Source organism: Bufo bufo, chromosome 6 (assembly GCF_905171765.1).
Source record: "Bufo bufo chromosome 6, aBufBuf1.1, whole genome shotgun sequence".
Taxonomy (NCBI): domain Eukaryota; kingdom Metazoa; phylum Chordata; class Amphibia; order Anura; family Bufonidae; genus Bufo; species Bufo bufo.
In genome coordinates, this window is record NC_053394.1 from 36,378,398 (window position 1) to 36,397,780 (window position 19,383).

Below are 19,383 nucleotides of genomic sequence, written 5' to 3' on the forward strand. Positions count from 1 at the left end.
GTCTGGGGCACTGGTTGAGAAAAGGTGTAAACACCATTAGATCATTTCATAGCCCTTGTAATAACACAGTTCTATATACCGGAGGGGGGGGGGGGGGTTATTATTTATGTTGTATTGCACAGAATTCCTTGACTCCTCTTGAGTAGACTGGAGCAGATTGTCTAAGAGCAGAAGGGGATATTTGCACTAAAGAGAGACAAGACAGAACCAAGATCTCCTGACAAGGAGATAAGAGTGAAGATCCTAGGCCTGGGAAGCTCTCACTGCTCTCACAAAGAGCCTGGAAGCAGGGAGAGAAGACAAGGAGAAAGAAGCCACCCTGAAGATCTGGAATAGACTCCTTCGGTCCCCCAATACTGACCTATAGATCTCCATTATTGACCTCAAGACTTCGGTTATGTTGGGGACTCTCCAAAAAATGCTCCAGACAGGAAAGAGGTAAAGACATTTCAATTCCTAGCTAGAAATGTGCACAGATTATATTACTATAACTACTACTCCCATGAATTCTAAGCATTGCTGTGATGATGACCAGGGAGTAAATAATGGTCAAAGCCAGTATTGTGAGGACCGCACTTGATAGTCGTCTGAGAAAATTAGGTCATTAGTTTGAGAAACTGAAAGTCCATGGATACCATGGACTTTCTACATTTCCAGAAATTTCTTGGAATTGTAGACTCTCAGGAGCACTGTGGTGCAGACCCTGCAGTGAATGGCAGGAGAGGAGCACAGGCATCACAGGCCCATCCAGGCCATGCAGAAGATAGCAAGTATCTGCCTGAAGATTCTGGAGGAAAGAAAGACTATATCCAGCACATAGTTCTGCTGTTAAGGCCAGGATCCAGTAGCACAGTGACGTCATCGTGATGATGTCACTGAGCAGAGGATCATCTGTTCCTTAACTGCAAAGAGTTTAATGTCAAGAAGGCAGAACTGCAACTATAGAGCCTATCTATCTTTGTATCTATCTATCTAGATCTATTATATATACATATTTTCCATATCTACGTTTCATATAGCTATATATATCTATCTATCTAATGTCTATCGATCTATCTATCTTCTATCTGTATCTATCTGTTTCATATCTCTATCCATCTATATATGTCTATATATATTCTATCTATCTAATGTCTATCCATCTAGCTACCTATCTGAAACTATCTATTCTACCGATCTATATCAATCTATCCATATCTATCTATCTATCTATCTATCTATCTATCTATCTATCTATCTATCTATCTATCTATCTATCTCTATCTATCTATCTATCTATCTATCTTCTATCTATCTAGCTGTTTATTTATCAGTCCATACATATATACATAGAAAAAAATAACATATTTCCCAACCTATGCGAAAATATAATATAGTAAATGCATCTATTCAAAAATCAGTAGTTCTATCACTGTGCAGATAGGTAGACAGATGGTGGATAGAATGGGAGAGAAGGTTTTTTATTTTTTTATTTTATGTAGTAATCCATTTCTCTTCTGCTTCAGGGAACACATTGTACAATATAAAGACTCCTGTTATTAATTGTAGTAAATTGCATAGGCGATCACTTTGAGTTGGAATGATGCAGGGTCTGATATAAGGACTGCAGTGACTGTGCCCCGATCACAACCTGTGGTAGAGATATTAGAGATGTGGCAGCAGGAAGCCGGGGATCTGCTGTTATCTGCAGCCTGCCGGGAAATAGCGGGCGGCACAGGCTGCAGCTGGAGAACAGCACCACGTCAGCTGAATGATAATAATAATAATAATAATAATAATAATAAAATTATAATTATTATTATTATTATTAATCAATAATGAAAAAATAAGTCACAATAAAAGTCTCATTTTATTACTAAATTATTATTTGGATTATTATTAAAATTAGTATCCCTTACGATGTCACATGATATATATTTTTTATTGTATAAACACCACTTTACCTATACATAGAATATCATTATTAGTAACAAAAAATAATAATTTTAGTAGTATCTGCATTATTATTATTATTTGCATTCTCATTAAATAACAGCATGTTATTGACCATATATAATGTGCGCCATATAAATACCATAGTAGCAGGCTTATAGCATTATTGATAATATTGTTAACATCATCAGGGTTCTCAACGCTTCATAAATTAACTCTGGTATTGTATTAGGTTAAATGCATATTATTATTTTATTATTACTCGAAATAGTAGAATGTATTATTTAATTAATAAAATATTCATAGTGAGTGCTGTATATTATTATTATTATTATTATTATTATTATTATTATTACCACTACTGCTACTGCTTTGTATTTATGGGGTTTATATACTATTTGTCTTTTTATGCATTTTATATTTTATAATTGTTTATTGTAGCAATAGAATCACCACTCATTGTGAACATTGCGATTATAGATTAGATAGATAGATAGATAGATAGATATAGGATAGATAGATAGATAGATAGATAGATAGATAGAGATATGAGAGAGATATAGATATTAGATAGATAGATAGATAGATAGATATGAGATAGTTAATAGATAGATAGATAGATAGATAGATAGACAGATAGATAATAGATAGATAGATAGATAGATAGGAGATAGATAGATAGATAATAGATAGATAGATAGATAGATAGATATTAGATAGATAGATAGATATGAGATAGTTAATAGATAGATAGATAGATATGAGATAGATAATAGATAGATAGATATGAGATAGATAATAGATAGATAGATAGATAATAGATAGATAGATAGATAGACAGATAGATAATAGATAGATAGATAGATAGATAGATAGATAGATAATAGATAGATAGATAGATAGATAGATAATAGATAGATAGATAGATAGATAGATAGATAGATAGATATGGGAAAGTGAGGAGGCAGCACACTGTAGAAACGAGGGGTGCACGACTGGCCAATGCGGACCAGCACCTAGGTCCAGTAAATGGAAAGGAAAAGAAGCCAGCAGCACTCCAGATAATAGAAGAAAACTTGTGGTTTATTGACCCAATAAACCACAAGTTTTCTTCTATTATCTGGAGTGCTGCTGGCTTCTTTTCCTTTCTAGATAGATAGATAGATAGATAGATAGATAGATAGATAGATAGATAGATAGATAGATAGATATGGGATAGATAGATATGGGATAGATAGATATGGGATAGATAGATAGATAGATAGATAGATAGATAGATATGAGATAGATAGATAGATAGATAGATAGATAGATAGATAGATAATGTGTATATATATATTATCTTAGTGCTAGTTCTATAAACAGGGATTATATCCCCGGGTGCTGTAATTCTAGTACAGTCTATAAAGCTGGTTCTGCTTCTTATTAGTTACTATACTAATGATTTACAGAACCACTGCTAATAGGAAATTGAAATGATCAAGTTACATGCTTTTTTCACATTCACGAAATACTAGTAGGTGCCGTTGTGGTTGCAGAGATCCCTACATGTATATTAGCTTATATTAGCATGATGATTGTGATGATAGTGGTAGTAGTAGTGTTGAAGTAGTGTTGGTAGTCATTAAAGTGTAATAGTACTAGCTGCAGTAGTAGTGGTAACTAGGTGTAAAATAGGTGTCATAACCCAGGTTAATGCACATTAGGGTGGCCATTGCAGTAGTAGTTTTGCCTTGGTGTAGCAGTATAACTAGTTGCAGCGGTAACTGGTAACTAGCTGTAAATGAGGTGCTATTAGCCAGGCTAATGATGAGGAGGGTGATGATGATGATGATGATGATGATGAAGATAGCTGTGAGGACAGGTCAGAGGGGAGGACACGTTATCTGCACTTGTAGAGGAGATGTGCAGATAATTAGCTCCAGTAACAATGAGCAGGTAACATGCAGGTATTTGTCTCTGGCGCCTGCTCCTGACAACACAGCCCCAGCTCAGACATAGCCGGACAATGGTCACCCGGGATCAGGAGCACTTTCCCTCCCTGCTAATGCTTCCCACCACTACTGTCCCCAAACTATGTCACCACCTCCCAGGAAACCAGTTTATTGTACTGCTACTGGTGATAAGAAACCATTAATCATAAAAATAATGTGGTGTATAAGGGGTTAATATTTATGCATTCAATTACTGCAGCACTTAAATAGTTAACATAAATATTTTTTTTTTTCCTGCACTTTATCTTTCCCTAGATAGATAGATAGATAGATACCATTGTGTGCATGAGATTACTTAAAATCTCATCCACATTGCTGGTACTATTAAAAAAAACTAGCAGAAAATCTGCAGGGTATCCTTCTCATGTAAATGTACCCTAATTCTCTACTAAATGCTCAATCCAGTCCCCAGGTAGGAACAATATCTCTCTCTATAATATTACTGCCTGCATTGACTCCCATTGTACAGCATGGCTCCTAAAAACACCATACAATGTAGTCTCCTTGTAGATTTCATAATCGCTTCTAATTCTCATCCTTCTGAATTAAATGTAGTTCCTTTGTTCTCAGGACTACAGCAGCATAAAGATGTGAAGATTATCCAAGCAAAGAAAAAATAGCTGCTATTTTGTATAATTATTATTTATACTTTTTAAAAAGCAACGAATTTAAGGCGGATGTAAATCACCTTATTCTATTGATAATGATTAGTAGTATTAGTGTATATTATGTAGTATTATGTATTATGTAGTATTAGTGTATATTATGTCGAATTGTGTTAGGAATTATTCTCACTGCTTGTACAGGTAGTAGTATAATTAGTCATCCTGATCCTGGAAGTAGTCATTTTAACTTAGTGTCAATTTGTTGTGCTTCTGTTTTTAATTGTTATGGTGATTAGTGTTATACAGGTGAAACTGGAAAAATTAGAATATGGTGCAAAGTGCATTTATTTCAGTAATGCAGCTTAAAAGGTGAAACTAACATATGAGATAGACTCATTACATGCAAAGTGAGATATTTCAAGGCTTTATTTGTTATAATTTGGATGATTATGGTTTACAGCTTATGACACCCAAAAGTCTAAATTTTGAGGTCCCCTTTGCTCAGGGGGTATGGATTAATCATCTGACTAGAGTGCGACACTTTGAGCCTAGAATATTGAACCTTTTCACAACATTCTAATTTTAAGCTGAATGAATGCAATTCCTTTTAATTTGCATTACTGAAATAAATGGACTTTTGCACGATATTCTAATTTTTCCAGTTTCACCTGTATATATTATGATGATGAATAGTACTAGTAGCAGTAGTATATACTGTTGTTATGAGTAGTACTAGTAGTAGTGTTCATTTGATATGTATAATATTGTTTATTCTAATCCTTATTTATTATAATAATAATAATATTATTATTAATATTATTATTATTATTATTATTATTATTATACAACTAGTAGTACTAGTACTTGCAGCTATACATTGTTTTGTATATTACAGGGTAATTTCACACTTGTCAGATCTGTTATAGAAGTTTCTGCTAATCTCCCATTCATCGAAATGAGGTTTGCATAAAACTTGTGCGCTTGCTGGAGAAGCAATCCCATCCAGATGAATGGGGGTTACTATTCATTCATAAAGTTTTTGCAACAGCCTATATATATATATATATATATATATATATATATATATATATATATACCCTAGCGGAAAGGCAGATGTAGTAATAGCATTTAGGTTGAATTCATGTGTTTCAGAATTTTGAAATTTGTTGCAAATGTTTAAGCCTATGAAATATAGTATCAGCTTGTTTTGGTGGCAAGACAAGCAAGTAGATTTCTACAAGTCCAATTCAGAGTAGACTGAAGTCTCTGTGTGAATACACCCTTAATGTGTATCTGATCTTAGCACTGTTAACACTATAATGATTTGTAGTATTAATAGTAGTTGCAATAATCACATAGTGGGGGGCCTTTAAGTACTCATATTAGTGTAATACTTTTATATTATGTTATTATAAGACTATTTAATTATTTTATTATTGTTGATGTTGTTCTTATCTTATCAGAATCTACATAATTATTTCAATCACTTTATTTCGATTTTTCCTGGTGTTCTTGTAGTTACCAGCAGAGTATTAGGTGATATAACTATTTGCTGAGAAGTGACAGATAGCTGGATCCAGTCTCTGCTCCTCCACATATAAAGATTCAGCTGGTTTCCCTATAAACACATAAATCTGTTGCAAAAAAATAGAGATACAATCTAGTATTTGTCAGAGGCTCTACCTCATGTCTGCGCTGACAGTACAGTGATATATCACACCTCAGGAGAGGCAGCATGCAAGTTATAGACAAATACATACATCTTCCTGCTGACACCAGGTGACACCCACTTCCTCTACTCTGCTCCTGACAACCATAGCCTTACACTCCCAGGCCTATTCATGTATACAGGACTAATATATAATAATCATCATATCACACTATGCTATACTGTATTATACAATAATACAAATGATCGTTCATCATGATTTCATATTCATACTATATTATTATTATTATTATTATTATTATTATTATTATTATGACACTATATATTCATCATATCATATACAGTATTAATTAAAAATAATAATCAGATGATATCAGGCCAATAAAAATTATTGTTCACCATCATCGTCATAAATGATATAGTAATACTAACACTAATAATAATAGCGGAATACCTCTGTTTAGAATGCACAAAACAATTTTTTAGGACAGTGATGATGGTGGTCCGATCAGAGGATATATATATATATATATATATATATATATATGTCCTATATAATTAGAAGTATTTGTTGTTATTATTATTGCTAATACAAATAATATATCAACTCTCATCAACTATTAGCCACAAAAGTAAATACATATAAATATAATATACAATATAAATATGGATATTTCTTGTTTGAAACTGGCATACAGAGCTATTGCAAATTCTTAATATTTACCGTGATGATAACAATTATAATGATTTTTTTAAGTGCTTTTTTTAAGAAAAAATGTCTTGCCACCTCTTCCATTTTTTCTTTTCTTCTTTTTATATTTTATCTAGTTACTTCCTAGATAATAATAATAATTATTATTATTATTATTATTATTAGTAGTAGTATTCGTAGTAGTACTCGTAGTAGTAGTAGTAGTACTCGTAGTAGTAGTAGTAGTAGTAGTAGTAGTAGTAGTAGTAGTAGTAGTAGTAGTGGAAGTATTATAACTAACAATTTTTATTGTATTATAAAATTATTGAATGACCCCATTTTTGTGGATCCTAGATCAGCGGGATGTAGAGCTCGGTGTAGCCTGCTTCTATACAGGTGGTTATTTTTCTATAGTCTATTTTTCAGCATCAGGACAAAGAATCAATTACATTTCCCGGTACAGGGGACATCCGATTAGGTATGCAACATTATTTATTTACAGATTCCCTATAAATCTGAATCGAAGTATATATTTATTTATTTGGTTTCTTGATACGACCCTGTGCATGGAGAAAACATCCATATGGTGATAAATCGAATACAATCTAAAGGCTGCACTGAGGTTATCCCAGGGCCTGTATACATATGGCTATGCATTACAGGAACTGGCTGGATGTGTGAGGAAGGCCAGGCCGCCCCAGAGGATGTCACACTGATAACACTGTAATTGTTATCACATAGAGACACTACTCCCCCCATCATGGCACTTACTACAGGTCCAGATACGTCTGCACACACCTCTCAGTGCTGAGCTGGAGCTTCCTTTATCCTCCATACCATACAAACTATACAAAGTGATGATGAGAATATTGCACTAATGCACAGGAGGATAAGTGGTTGTAGAACCACTGGTCCCAGCACACCTTCCCAGCCTGTCCACCAACACAGAGGAAGAGATCAAGTTATATTTAGGCTATATACAGTAGTAGATGTATAGTTACCTCCAAGCTTTCACTTCCATTACAGTGCAGGCAGGGTGTGCACACAGGTAATGCACAGTCCTGACAGCAGATAGGACTGCATTACAGAAATGTCACTCCAGCAGACAGCAGCCTAGTCCTATAATGTCACAGTGCACTGACAGAACCTCATGTCACTGCTCAGTATGAGGACACAGCTTCATTACCATATAATGTACAAGGCACTGCACTTCTCTCTATACAAATCCCCCCAGATTATCATCATATAGGACTGTGCTGGATTCCAGTCATTTCTCCAGCAAGGTGGGAGTTGTAGTTTCACAGCAACCACAGGTTCTAGACCACTGATGGATTCTCATTCCACCTGCACCGGGGAGCTGTGTCCCAGTACATCCCAGTATGCTCATTACCAAAGGGGAGATATATATATATATATATAAAACGTTTAAATGTCAGCAGATTTTATTATAATCGTGTGTTTGTCTACTGTGTGTGTATGTGTGAGTGCGCGCAAGTCTTTGTATATGACTGTGTATATGTTTATATATCATTTAATTTAATACAATATTCATTATATTTATTGTATATATGTGTATGTACTACCTATGAGATGTGAGTTTGTATATTATGATATATCCAGATATATACAGGTGTTTATATATATATATATATAGTCAGATAAGTGTGTGCTGTATACTCTGTGTTCGTATTTGTATTTGATATGTGAATAGGTGTTTAGGTTTGTATGTGTCTATATTTCTGGATACACATGTGTGTGTGTGTGTGTGTGTATATTGGAAATGTATATGTGTGTGCGAATTTGAATTCAGATAAGTGTGTGCCGTATATTCTGTGTGCACACATGTAAAGATTTATATAAGTGTATCTATATTTCTGGATACCTATATATATATATATATATATATATATATATATATATGTGTGTGTGTTCACATAAGTGTGTGCTATATTCTGTGTTCGTATCTATATGTGATATGTGCCATAGGTTTGTATTTGTGTCTATATTTCTGGATACATATATAAGTGTGTGTGTTTGTGTGTTCGTATATATGTATATGTTTGGGTGCAGATAAGTGTGCGCTGTATACTTCGTGTTTGCATGTGTATGTGATCTATGGACAGTGTCTATATTTCTGGAAGCATATTTGTCTATTTTTCTGGATGTGTATATATATATATATTTGTATATTGGCAATGTATTGTTTATATTTGGATACAGATAAATGTGTGTTTGTAAATATTGATCCATATAGATGTTTGTGTGGTGGGGGTAGGTACTTGTGGGGCAGGTTAGTGTTTCTCCTTGTATCCAGTGAACAGTCAGACCAGTAATTGCCCATTATGATGTGATTAGGAGCTGCAGCCCCTGCATTAGGCTTGTAAACATTGATGATAAAATCTTAAGACACAGACAGAGCTAATCCCTGGGCTGCACCGAGCACTGGACGTACACCGTGTGAGCAGGAGATATAATTACTGCCCTATGGACAATGCTCTACTGTATATGGCAGGATCTCCACAATGGGGGCAGATAGTGAGGGCTCCAACTGCAATTAACATTCTTGCAGCCAATCTGTGTGAGTGAGCGGCAGATAATGGCATCATCACAGGCAAGGCTGTCAGGCCTGATCTGTGGACAGGGCTGATCAGGACCCTACAGACCCAGATAACCAGCTTCCTCCTCTCTGCTATGTATAGAGGGTGAGGAAGGGGCTCAGCTTCACAGATCTCCAGTGAGAGGTCTGCCAGGCTGACTGCAGATTATCTATGCTCTATGGAACATACTGCAGGGAACATGGATCTGCTAAAGAGATTGATATGCAGTGCCATAAAAGCAGATGATAAGTCAGAATGAGTATTGTGATAGCATTAAAGAGACGTGATAGATAGATAGATAGATAGATAGATAGATAGATAGATAGATAGACAAATAAATAGATAGATCGATAGATAGATAGATAAATATGATATAGAATAGATTAGATAGATAGACAGATATGATATAGAGAATTGATAGATACTGTGAAGGACAGATAGATAATCGATAGATAGATAGATAATAGATAGATAATAGATAGATAATAGATATATAATAGATAGATAGATAATCGATAGATATATAATAGATAGATTCATACCGTGTATAATTACAACCTCCTTTCCTCATCTTTACATTTACTAAATTCTACCTCTGGTCATGTTCCCTGCAGTAATTTAGATTTATATCTCAGCTCTTTCCCTAATGACATAATTATTCAGGAAATGATTATTACAGCTATTAACAGTTAACCTTCTAGCTGCCAGAGGGCAATAAGCAAGACCATACAAGAGTTCCCAATTACCAGATTACATCTCTGTATCTATGTAACAACAAGGGGTGGAGCAGATGAAGCCAGGACAGCTCAGTCCCCATACCAATATACAGTAAATCAGCTGCCATTATAATAATTCTTCTAGTTCTTCACCTGATGTGTTACATGGACCACCCTGCTCTCTCACCTGTGTAAACTTGGGTTGTAGCAGGAGGGACTCATTGCTTCTTCTCTGCTCAGTGAAGGGCCGCAATTAGCAAGCCAAGGTGATTTATACTATTATACTATTATACTATTATACTAGATATATATATATAAAACACACTGTTCTGCAGACGAATGGGTAGGTGGAAAGAGGGGGGTCATTTCTGTTTGCTGCATCCCCGAATCATGTAAGTACATATATATATTTAGGTAGAATTCATATTTTATTCCATGCCATAAAATCCAATCGGATTAATATCATAATATCAGTGGATATTGATTGGTACCAGATAGATCAGTGAAAACACAGAAGTTGTAATTACAGAGCAGCTACTTATATCTTATCAGATCTTTAACCAAGTCCAGATCACTAGGACAGGGAAGCGATAGAAAGATAGATAGATAATATATATATAGATAGATATGAGATAGATAGATAATATATATAGATATGAGATAGATAGATAGATAGATAGATAGATAATATATATATATATATATATATATATATATATATAGATAGATGTGAGATAGATAGATAATATATATAGATATGAGATAGATAATGGATAGATAGATAGATAGATAGATAGATAATATATATATAGTTAGATATGAGATAGATAGATAATATATATATATAGATTTGAGATAGATAGATAGATAGATAGATAGATAGATATGAGATAGATAGATAGATAGATAGATATGAGATAGATAGATAGATAGATATGAGATAGATAGATAGATAGATATATATATAGATATGAGATAGATAGATAGATAATAGATAGATAGATAGATAGATATGAGATAGATAGATAGATAGATAGATATGAGATAGATAGATATTAGATTGATAGATAATAAATGGATAGATAGATATTTAGCCATAGATAATGTTCCACAGCACATATAACATGTATACAGTGCACAGTCTGCAAATAAATCACAAAGCGCATTTTAATGTAAAATAGAAACAGATTCCTTGTTACATAAAGCACAATAATGGCCGCACATCACATCCCTGCATCCAGTAAGAGGCAAAACGGCATTCTCCTTGTATGTCCACTATAACTTGTCTGAAATGTAATGATTATTTATAAATACAAATACGGAAAAAAGTATTAAAATGCAAAAACAAATGAATTCTAGTTTAAAATTATTAACAGAGGTAAATCGCAGTAATGGCTATGCTGTGATTACTAGATGTAGTATTATTGTATTACTATTGGGAGCAGTTTGCCTATTGTCATGTGTGCTATTATTTACAGAACAGAAATATATAAAGGACCATAATTATATAGATAGCATGGAAAAAGTAATGACTTCAGTACTTCTTTCTATGAACAGTCGAACTGAAGGGGTAATAGATAGATACAGATATGAGAAAGATAGATAGATAGATAGATAGATAGATAGATAGATAGATAGAAGATAGATAGATAGATAGATAGATAGATAGATAATGAGATAAATAGGTAGAACCTAATTGGGATTTAACATCCAACCTTCCTATGGATATAATGCAATTACTACACACATACACACACTCACATACACACATACACACTCACATACACACACATACACACACTCACACACACATACACACACATACACACACTCACACACACATACACACACATACACACACTCACACACACATACACACACACACATATACACTCACATACACAAACTCACATACACACACATACACACTCACACATACACACTCACACACACACACTCACACACATACACTCACATACACACTCACATACACACACTCACACACTCACAGATGTAGCAGAGCTGACGTTATCTTTTTTATTACTGTATGTGTTATGGTTACATCTTTTACCTGCTGTCCTGTAGAAAAGTGCAGAGAGATGATAGATATTAGTGAGTTGTGAACTTACTCTGCTACTTGTGTACATACTCCTATCATCCTCACACACAAGGTTAGTATTTGGAGCCTGGTCTCCAGGCCTGATCCTCCTGGGATCCTTCCTCAGCACACAGGACTCTTCCTGGACACAGTTGTTGTAGGAGGAGGTTCTAGAAGCAAAGCACCAATCACAGATCCAACTCTTAGATTTTTTTTTTCCTTTAAAGGCCTGCATGATTGACAGTCTCCTGGGATGACGTCACCAGAAAGGGTGGGGTCTGTGGAGCAGGCAGTACCCCATGCCTCAGCTATTCCCAACCCTGCCTGTAACAAAACCCAGAGAAGCAGAGGCCAGGCTAATGGAGGCTATGTAGAGTGAGGACTGCAGCAGTGTCTCCTGGATCGTCCATCCCCAGCACAGGATTTATCCACTATCTGGACTTTATAAAACCTGACCTGATGATGTTACCAAGTCCAGTCACCTCCACACCATTCTCTGTGAAGGACATTCTCAACAGGGAGCCCCAGGGGCAGCAGCCACCCCACTCCAGGGGGCACCTGGCACAGGATCTGGAGGCTGAGTTCAGCCAGGCTGCATGCATGCTGGGGGACAGATCTGTCTACACAGACAGCAATGACAAAATCTCCTACCTGAACTCTATAAGGACAGCAGAGGGCCATGGAGAGGTGGGGATCTCTCCTGAAGCCTATGTACATGCAGCTCTGGACAACTGTACCCCGAAAGAAGAGGAGGATGAGGAGGAAGAAGACAGGGGTCACAGTGAGTCAATCCATCAATATATCATAACTGTTCAGGATATTACTGTTCTATTACTGGTAGTAGTAGTAGTAGTAACAGGCTAAGTAATAATAATCTTAGTTATATTTGTAGTAATAATATAAGTAAACATAATACTAGTCATATTACCGTCAGTACTTATTTTATTAATAAAAATAATATATTTTTTTTACTCACTTAAGTAATAATAATATTGGTAATAGTATTATTATTATTATTATTATAGTAGTAGTAGTAGTAGTTATCGAAGTAATATTAGTAGCAGTAATTTTATTAATATTGGTAATAGCATTATTATTAGTAGTAGTAGTAGTAGTATTGGTAATAGTAACATTGGTACTAGTAGTTGCAGTGGTACTTATATTAACAGTGGTCATCGAGTCATCGAAGTAGTATTCATTTTTTATTTGAATTTTTAATAAATTAGAAATGGTATTAATATTATTATCATTATCGGTAATAACATTATAATCGCTTTCATTATAAATTGTATTACTTGTACTATAAGAAGTGATAGGATTTATTATATGAGGAGTAGCAGCAGCAATAATAGTAGTACTTTTTACATTAGTAGCATTATTGTTTTTAGTAGTAATACTGTTATCAAATAAGTATAATTGCGGCAGTGTTGAAGAGTCAGTAGTAATAGTATTATGATCAGTAGCAGAGTTGTGGCTATAATGAGGCCTGTGGTACTACCACCCGGACACTCTGGATCAGTCTCATCCTTGTGTCTATTTGTTCTGTGCTGCTCAACCAGACAAGCGCAGCATGGAGGAGATGAATTCTACTAATTGTTGTTTGCAGAGTCATTATTAGGGACTTGTCACCTCTAATGTATCGTCCTGTGTTCTGCTGAATTATTATAAACCCAAACCCTAGATAAAGTGCTCCAGTCCTGTGGGGGAGGGGAAGGTCAGGTTTCTGCAGTAAAAATGTAGTATACTGTAAAATAATATAGAAAGTAGTATACAAACAATATTAGTGCAATTTAATATAAAAAAAAGAGTAACAAAGACAAAAGCCTGTAGATAGGTAGTAGCAATAGTAACATTATAATAATGATATAAAACGTGTGTATATAGCAAGAGAATAAGAGGAATAATAACATAAAGATATAAAACAAATATAATATATATCGAGAGAGAGAATAAGTGAAATTACGACATAATTATTAAAGGTACGACTACTAATGGATGTGTGTATATGTATAGAGAGAATAAGTTTAATAATTACATAATTATAACATATATATATATAGCAAATATAATATAGGAATACAAAGGTGTGTGCGTGCAGAGAAAGAGAATAGTGAAATAACAACAGAACTATAATAAAGATTTATGGCAAATATGATATACTACTATACAGGTGCGTGTGTGCGTATATATATATGTATAAAAAACAATATCAAAATAAAATGTATTTTTATTAATAATCATAAAATGTTAATACTATAAAGTTAAAGTTAAGAAATAATAATAATAATAATACATTGTAATAAAGTAAAAAAAACAAAACAAACAACAACAAAGAGTGAAAACAATAATAACAACATTTTATGAGGACCACAAACTTCACGTTCTGCTTTCACTTCCTTTATCCAGCCCTCTGTATATCAGACGATTGCTATGTTGCAGTGTATATCTGGATACATTATTGCCTCAGTGTCTGTAGTGTGTATATATATATATCTGTATAGTGTAGCAGGGTTTTCATGGTTGTCTTCTCCACACAGAAGCTTGCTTTCTGAAGAAATCCCCCCATGATGAAGACAAGCAGGAGGACCTGGACAGGCCCAAGCAGAGGAGCCGCAGGAAGCCCCGGGTGCTCTTCTCCCAGGCCCAGGTCTTTGAGCTGGAGAGGAGGTTCAAGCAGCAAAGATACCTGTCAGCCCCAGAAAGGGAACACCTGGCTAACAGCCTGAAACTCACCTCTACCCAGGTGAAAATCTGGTTCCAAAACAGGAGATACAAGTGCAAAAGACAAAGGCAAGACAAGTCACTGGAGATGGGCAGCCACCACCCACCTCCACCACCCAGGAGGGTGGCAGTGCCAGTGCTGGTGAGGGATGGCAAGCCCTGCCTTGCTGGCAGCCAGAGCTATAACAGTGGTTATAATGTAGCTGCCAGCCCCTACTCTTATAATAGTTACCCTACCTACAGCTACAACAACAGCTCTTCCTACAACAGCAACTACAGCTGCAACTACTCGGGCATCCCTTCCATCCAGCACAATGCAGGGACTAATCCATTTGTAAACATGGGCAACCTGAGCCAGCTGGGCAATGCCTCCCAGCCACAGAACCACACAGGGGCATCCCTGCCATCCTGCCAAGGGACACTACAAGGGATTTGTGCCTGGTAGGACTGCTGGGACAGACATTATGATGTATTATTGGATATAGGAAATATATAAATCTATCTATCTGATCACAGGAGAGATCCTCGGGATCCAGTGCTCTCTGCTGTGTGGCCTGTGGAGTGTCACCAGCATATCAGATATATTGCAAAGAGCCTTGTATGAACCACACCAGGATCCAGGTGAAGCCTTAACCCTTTATATCTCTTGCTCCAAGACTGCACATGATGTATAGACAGCAATAACTGCAGGCATAGTAAAGAAGTGCAACCCCCTCTGTGCCCATCCTACCCCAGATTTCAGAAGGTGCCACCTGTCAATGTCAGCATTCTGGTCAAATAAACACTTATTTATGTTAAGACAGCAATAGACTACTGGATTACTACTCCTAGCAGAGCATGTTGGGACTTGTAGTCGTTTTACAGTAGTTGAAGATTTGCCTGCAGCCAAAGTATTCCACAAGTACAAGCAGTCAATTCCTCCAGAGATCATGAGAAGATTTGAGAAGATTTATATATATATATACCCCTCCCCCATAGAAGTGGCCTGCAATTTGTGACTCAAGCTGCAGACCACTACTCTGACACCCCCCCCCCCCCCCCCCATGTATATATTGACCGATTCTAAATTCATAAACATATATGAACCTACCATATGTATGCCGACAAGCAGGGCTAAGTGACAAAGTCAACTCTGCTACATCCATATCTGTGTATGTACCAGTAGTAAGCCCTTGCCCCCTGTTTCCCTGTGTGTTGCTGGAAATCCTTATTTATCAGTATATTCCTGTTTGAGTTACATTATGCAGCATTGATCTGTCACCTGTGACTCTCCAAGCTGGTGGGGAGCTACAGCTCCCTGGGTGCACAGGCAGGCCATGCTGGGAGTTGTAGTTACCCAGCAGCTGGAGAGCAGTAGGTTTCAGGGCCCTATGTGTACATTATTCTCTGTTACCGTTGTCTGTATCATAGAAAAGAACGAACACTAATTGTACAAAAGCCTGTTTTATTACTGTACAGAGCACCTTCTACTTCCTGACAATCTCCAGGTGAATGCACTAGACCCTGAATAAACGAGGTGCAATATCCACTGTGTGTGTCTGTGTGTGCAGGGGGCACTGTGCGACCAGGGGTACAAGTCTCCATCTGTAAGGTTACATTGTCGGGGAGTTTACACCTATGCGACTCTATAAATGTATCTATCTATCTATCTATCTATCTATCTATCTCATACGTATGTCTTGCAGGGACATCCATAGATCTGTCTATATGTGTAGACCATAGTAAGAGAGGTACCACTGCACACTCAGGGTTAACATGCAAGTAAAAAAAAATTATTGTGATATATCCTCCAATTAACACATAGGTAGATAAGGAAAAATGACTATTTTTATGACTCCAAATTTTGACGTTTCGGTCAGTCCAGACCTTGTTCACAGAAGAGAGTGAGAGGAGGGTATGGAGGCCTACAACCTCCCCCGCAGGGCATCCAGCTGTACCACTGGGGTCCTCCATACTCTCTTCTAACTCTCTTCTGTGAACAAGGTCTGGACTGACCGAAACGTCAAGATTTAGAGTCATACAAATAGGCATTTTTCCTTATCTACCTATGTGTTCATTGGAGGATATGTCCCAATAATTTTTTTTTTACTTGCATGTTAACCCTGAGTGTGCAGTGGTACATCTCTTACCATTGTTTATTTGGATTATATCCACTCCACTGAAGCACCTCACAAATTGGACGGGGAGTACAGCCCAACTAATTCCCCTCTATGTGTAGACCAATCTGTTTATACTGAATATTTACCAAAGTTATATATGATTAATATTTATATATACACGAAAGTAAATCTATCTATCTATCTATCTATCTATCTATCTATCTAATATCTATCTATCTATCTATCTATCTAATATCTATCTATCTATCTATCTATCTATCTATCTATCTCATATCTATCTATCTATCTATCTATCTATCTATCTATCTATCATCTATCTATCTATCTATCTATCTCATATCTATCTATCTATCTATCTATCTATCTTCTATCTAATCATATCTATCTATATATCTATTATCTATCTATCTATCTATCTATCTAATATCTATCTATCTATCTATCTATCTATCTTCTATCTAATCATATCTATCTATCTATCTATCTATCTATCTATCTATCTATCTAATATCTATCTATCTATCTATCTAATATCTATCTATCTATCTATCTATCTATCTATCTATCTATATCATATCTATCTAATATCTATCTATCTATCTATCTAATATCTATCTATCTATCTATCTATCTATCTATCTATCTATATCATATCTATCTAATATCTATCTATCTATCTATCTATCTATCTATCTATCTATCTATCTATCTATCTATCTATCTAATATCTATCTATCTATCTATCTATCTATCTATCTATCTATCTATCTATCTATCTATCTATCTATCTATCTATCTAATATGTATCTTTTTAAACTCCTATACTTGTGTCTTGCAGGGACATCCATATGACCAATCTGTTTATACTAAATATTTATATACTTATGTTATATATTATTAATATTTATATTTGCACAAAACGAAATGACACAGCAGAGAGAATAGCACTGGGTATACCAGAGAAATATGTGATGCCACATACCAGGTGAATAGACTACTAGCCAGTATATATATATATATTCAGGGAGACACATGAAGCCTGGTCATCTGATCTGTGTTTGGACTTTCATGACAGTGAGGAAGCCCCCGGCCTCCTTCGTGCAGTTGCAGCAGAATGTAGTGCCCTTGAGTCCTCCTGGGCTGCTCCTCTCCAGAGTTGGGGGTTTGTGTCCCTCTTGTCATGTAGTGTGAGGAGAGGGCAGAGCTGCCACACTCGGGCTGATTGTGAGTGTGCCAGCCTGTGTGAATGGAGGACACAGAAGAACAAGGCCCAGGGAGGTGCCATTGTAGGGGCAGGCTGCAGTGAATGGAAGCCTCTGAGCGGCTAGGAAGGTGGGAAGGAGAATGGCTTTTTATTGCATTCAGGGACAATAGGTGTGTGCTGGGGACAAAACCCTCCACAGAGGCCAGATTGACGTTCCTCTATATACCCCATTGATTCCCGAAGCAAGGTTATTATTAAGCCTCTGCTGAGCCCAGGGATGGAGAATGTGACCAGTGTGTTCCCTATTCTGAGGCTGGAGAATGGAGGTAAAGGGAGAGCAGGGGGTGGAGGAGGCTGATTAGGGAGACAGCTATGTCCTGGCCGGGCCTTTCAGCAGGAGGCTGCCAGCCTCAATGCCAGGTCATTATTGCAACATGTCTAGCAATTTCCCTGGGACAGAGGGGGAAGGGACAGGAAAGAGACCACAGAAAAGCCCCTAAGTGTCAGGAGAGGCCTGGAGACAGCTGCCTGGAGCATTAGATATATATATATATATATATATATATGTATATATATATATGTGTGTGTGATGTATACAGGTGTGTATATGTGTGTGATATTGACAGGTGTGTGTATATGTGTGTGATATATATAGGTGTGTATATGTGTGTGATATATATAGGTGTGTATATGTGTGTGATATAGACAGGTGTGCATATGTGTGTGATATATATAGGTGTGTATATGTGTGTGATATATATAGGTGTGTATATGTGTGTGATATATATAGGTGTGTATATGTGTGTGATATAGACAGGTGTGTATATGTGTGTGATATATATAGGTGTGTATATGTGTGTGATATAGACAGGTGTGCATATGTGTGTGATATATATAGGTGTGTATATGTGTGTGATATATATAGGTGTGTATATGTGTGTGATATATATAGGTGTGTATATGTGTGTGATATATATAGGTGTGCATATGTGTGTGATATAGACAGGTGTGCATCTATGTGATGTATACAGGTGTG

At 36.0% G+C, this 19,383-nt stretch overlaps 1 protein-coding gene across 2 annotated transcripts; it reads left to right on the forward strand.

Moving 5' to 3' along the window:
• The first annotated feature begins 309 nt into the window (after positions 1–309).
• On the forward strand, positions 310–16,020 carry NKX2-3 (NK2 homeobox 3). Of its 2 annotated transcripts, none has more exons than XM_040437899.1 (3): positions 310–438; positions 12,530–13,083; positions 14,840–16,020. In XM_040437899.1, the coding sequence occupies exons 2-3, from the start codon at positions 12,762–12,764 to the stop codon at positions 15,466–15,468; spliced, it is 951 nt and encodes a 316-aa protein (XP_040293833.1). In that variant the 5' UTR covers positions 310–438; positions 12,530–12,761; the 3' UTR covers positions 15,469–16,020. The 2 variants fall into 2 exon arrangements, with proteins under 2 accessions (XP_040293833.1, XP_040293834.1); XM_040437900.1 differs by having other exon boundaries at positions 14,843–16,020.
• Positions 16,021–19,383: the final 3,363 nt, after the last annotated feature.

Bases quoted from the DNA above. Each gene is read 5' to 3' on its own strand.
- NKX2-3 (XM_040437899.1), top strand. From the start codon at position 12,762: ATGATGTTACCAAGTCCAGTCACCTCCACACCATTCTCTGTGAAGGAC. The intron at 13,084-14,839 runs GTGAGTCAATCC...TTCTCCACACAG, and splicing joins GGAAGAAGACAGGGGTCACA to AAGCTTGCTTTCTGAAGAAA.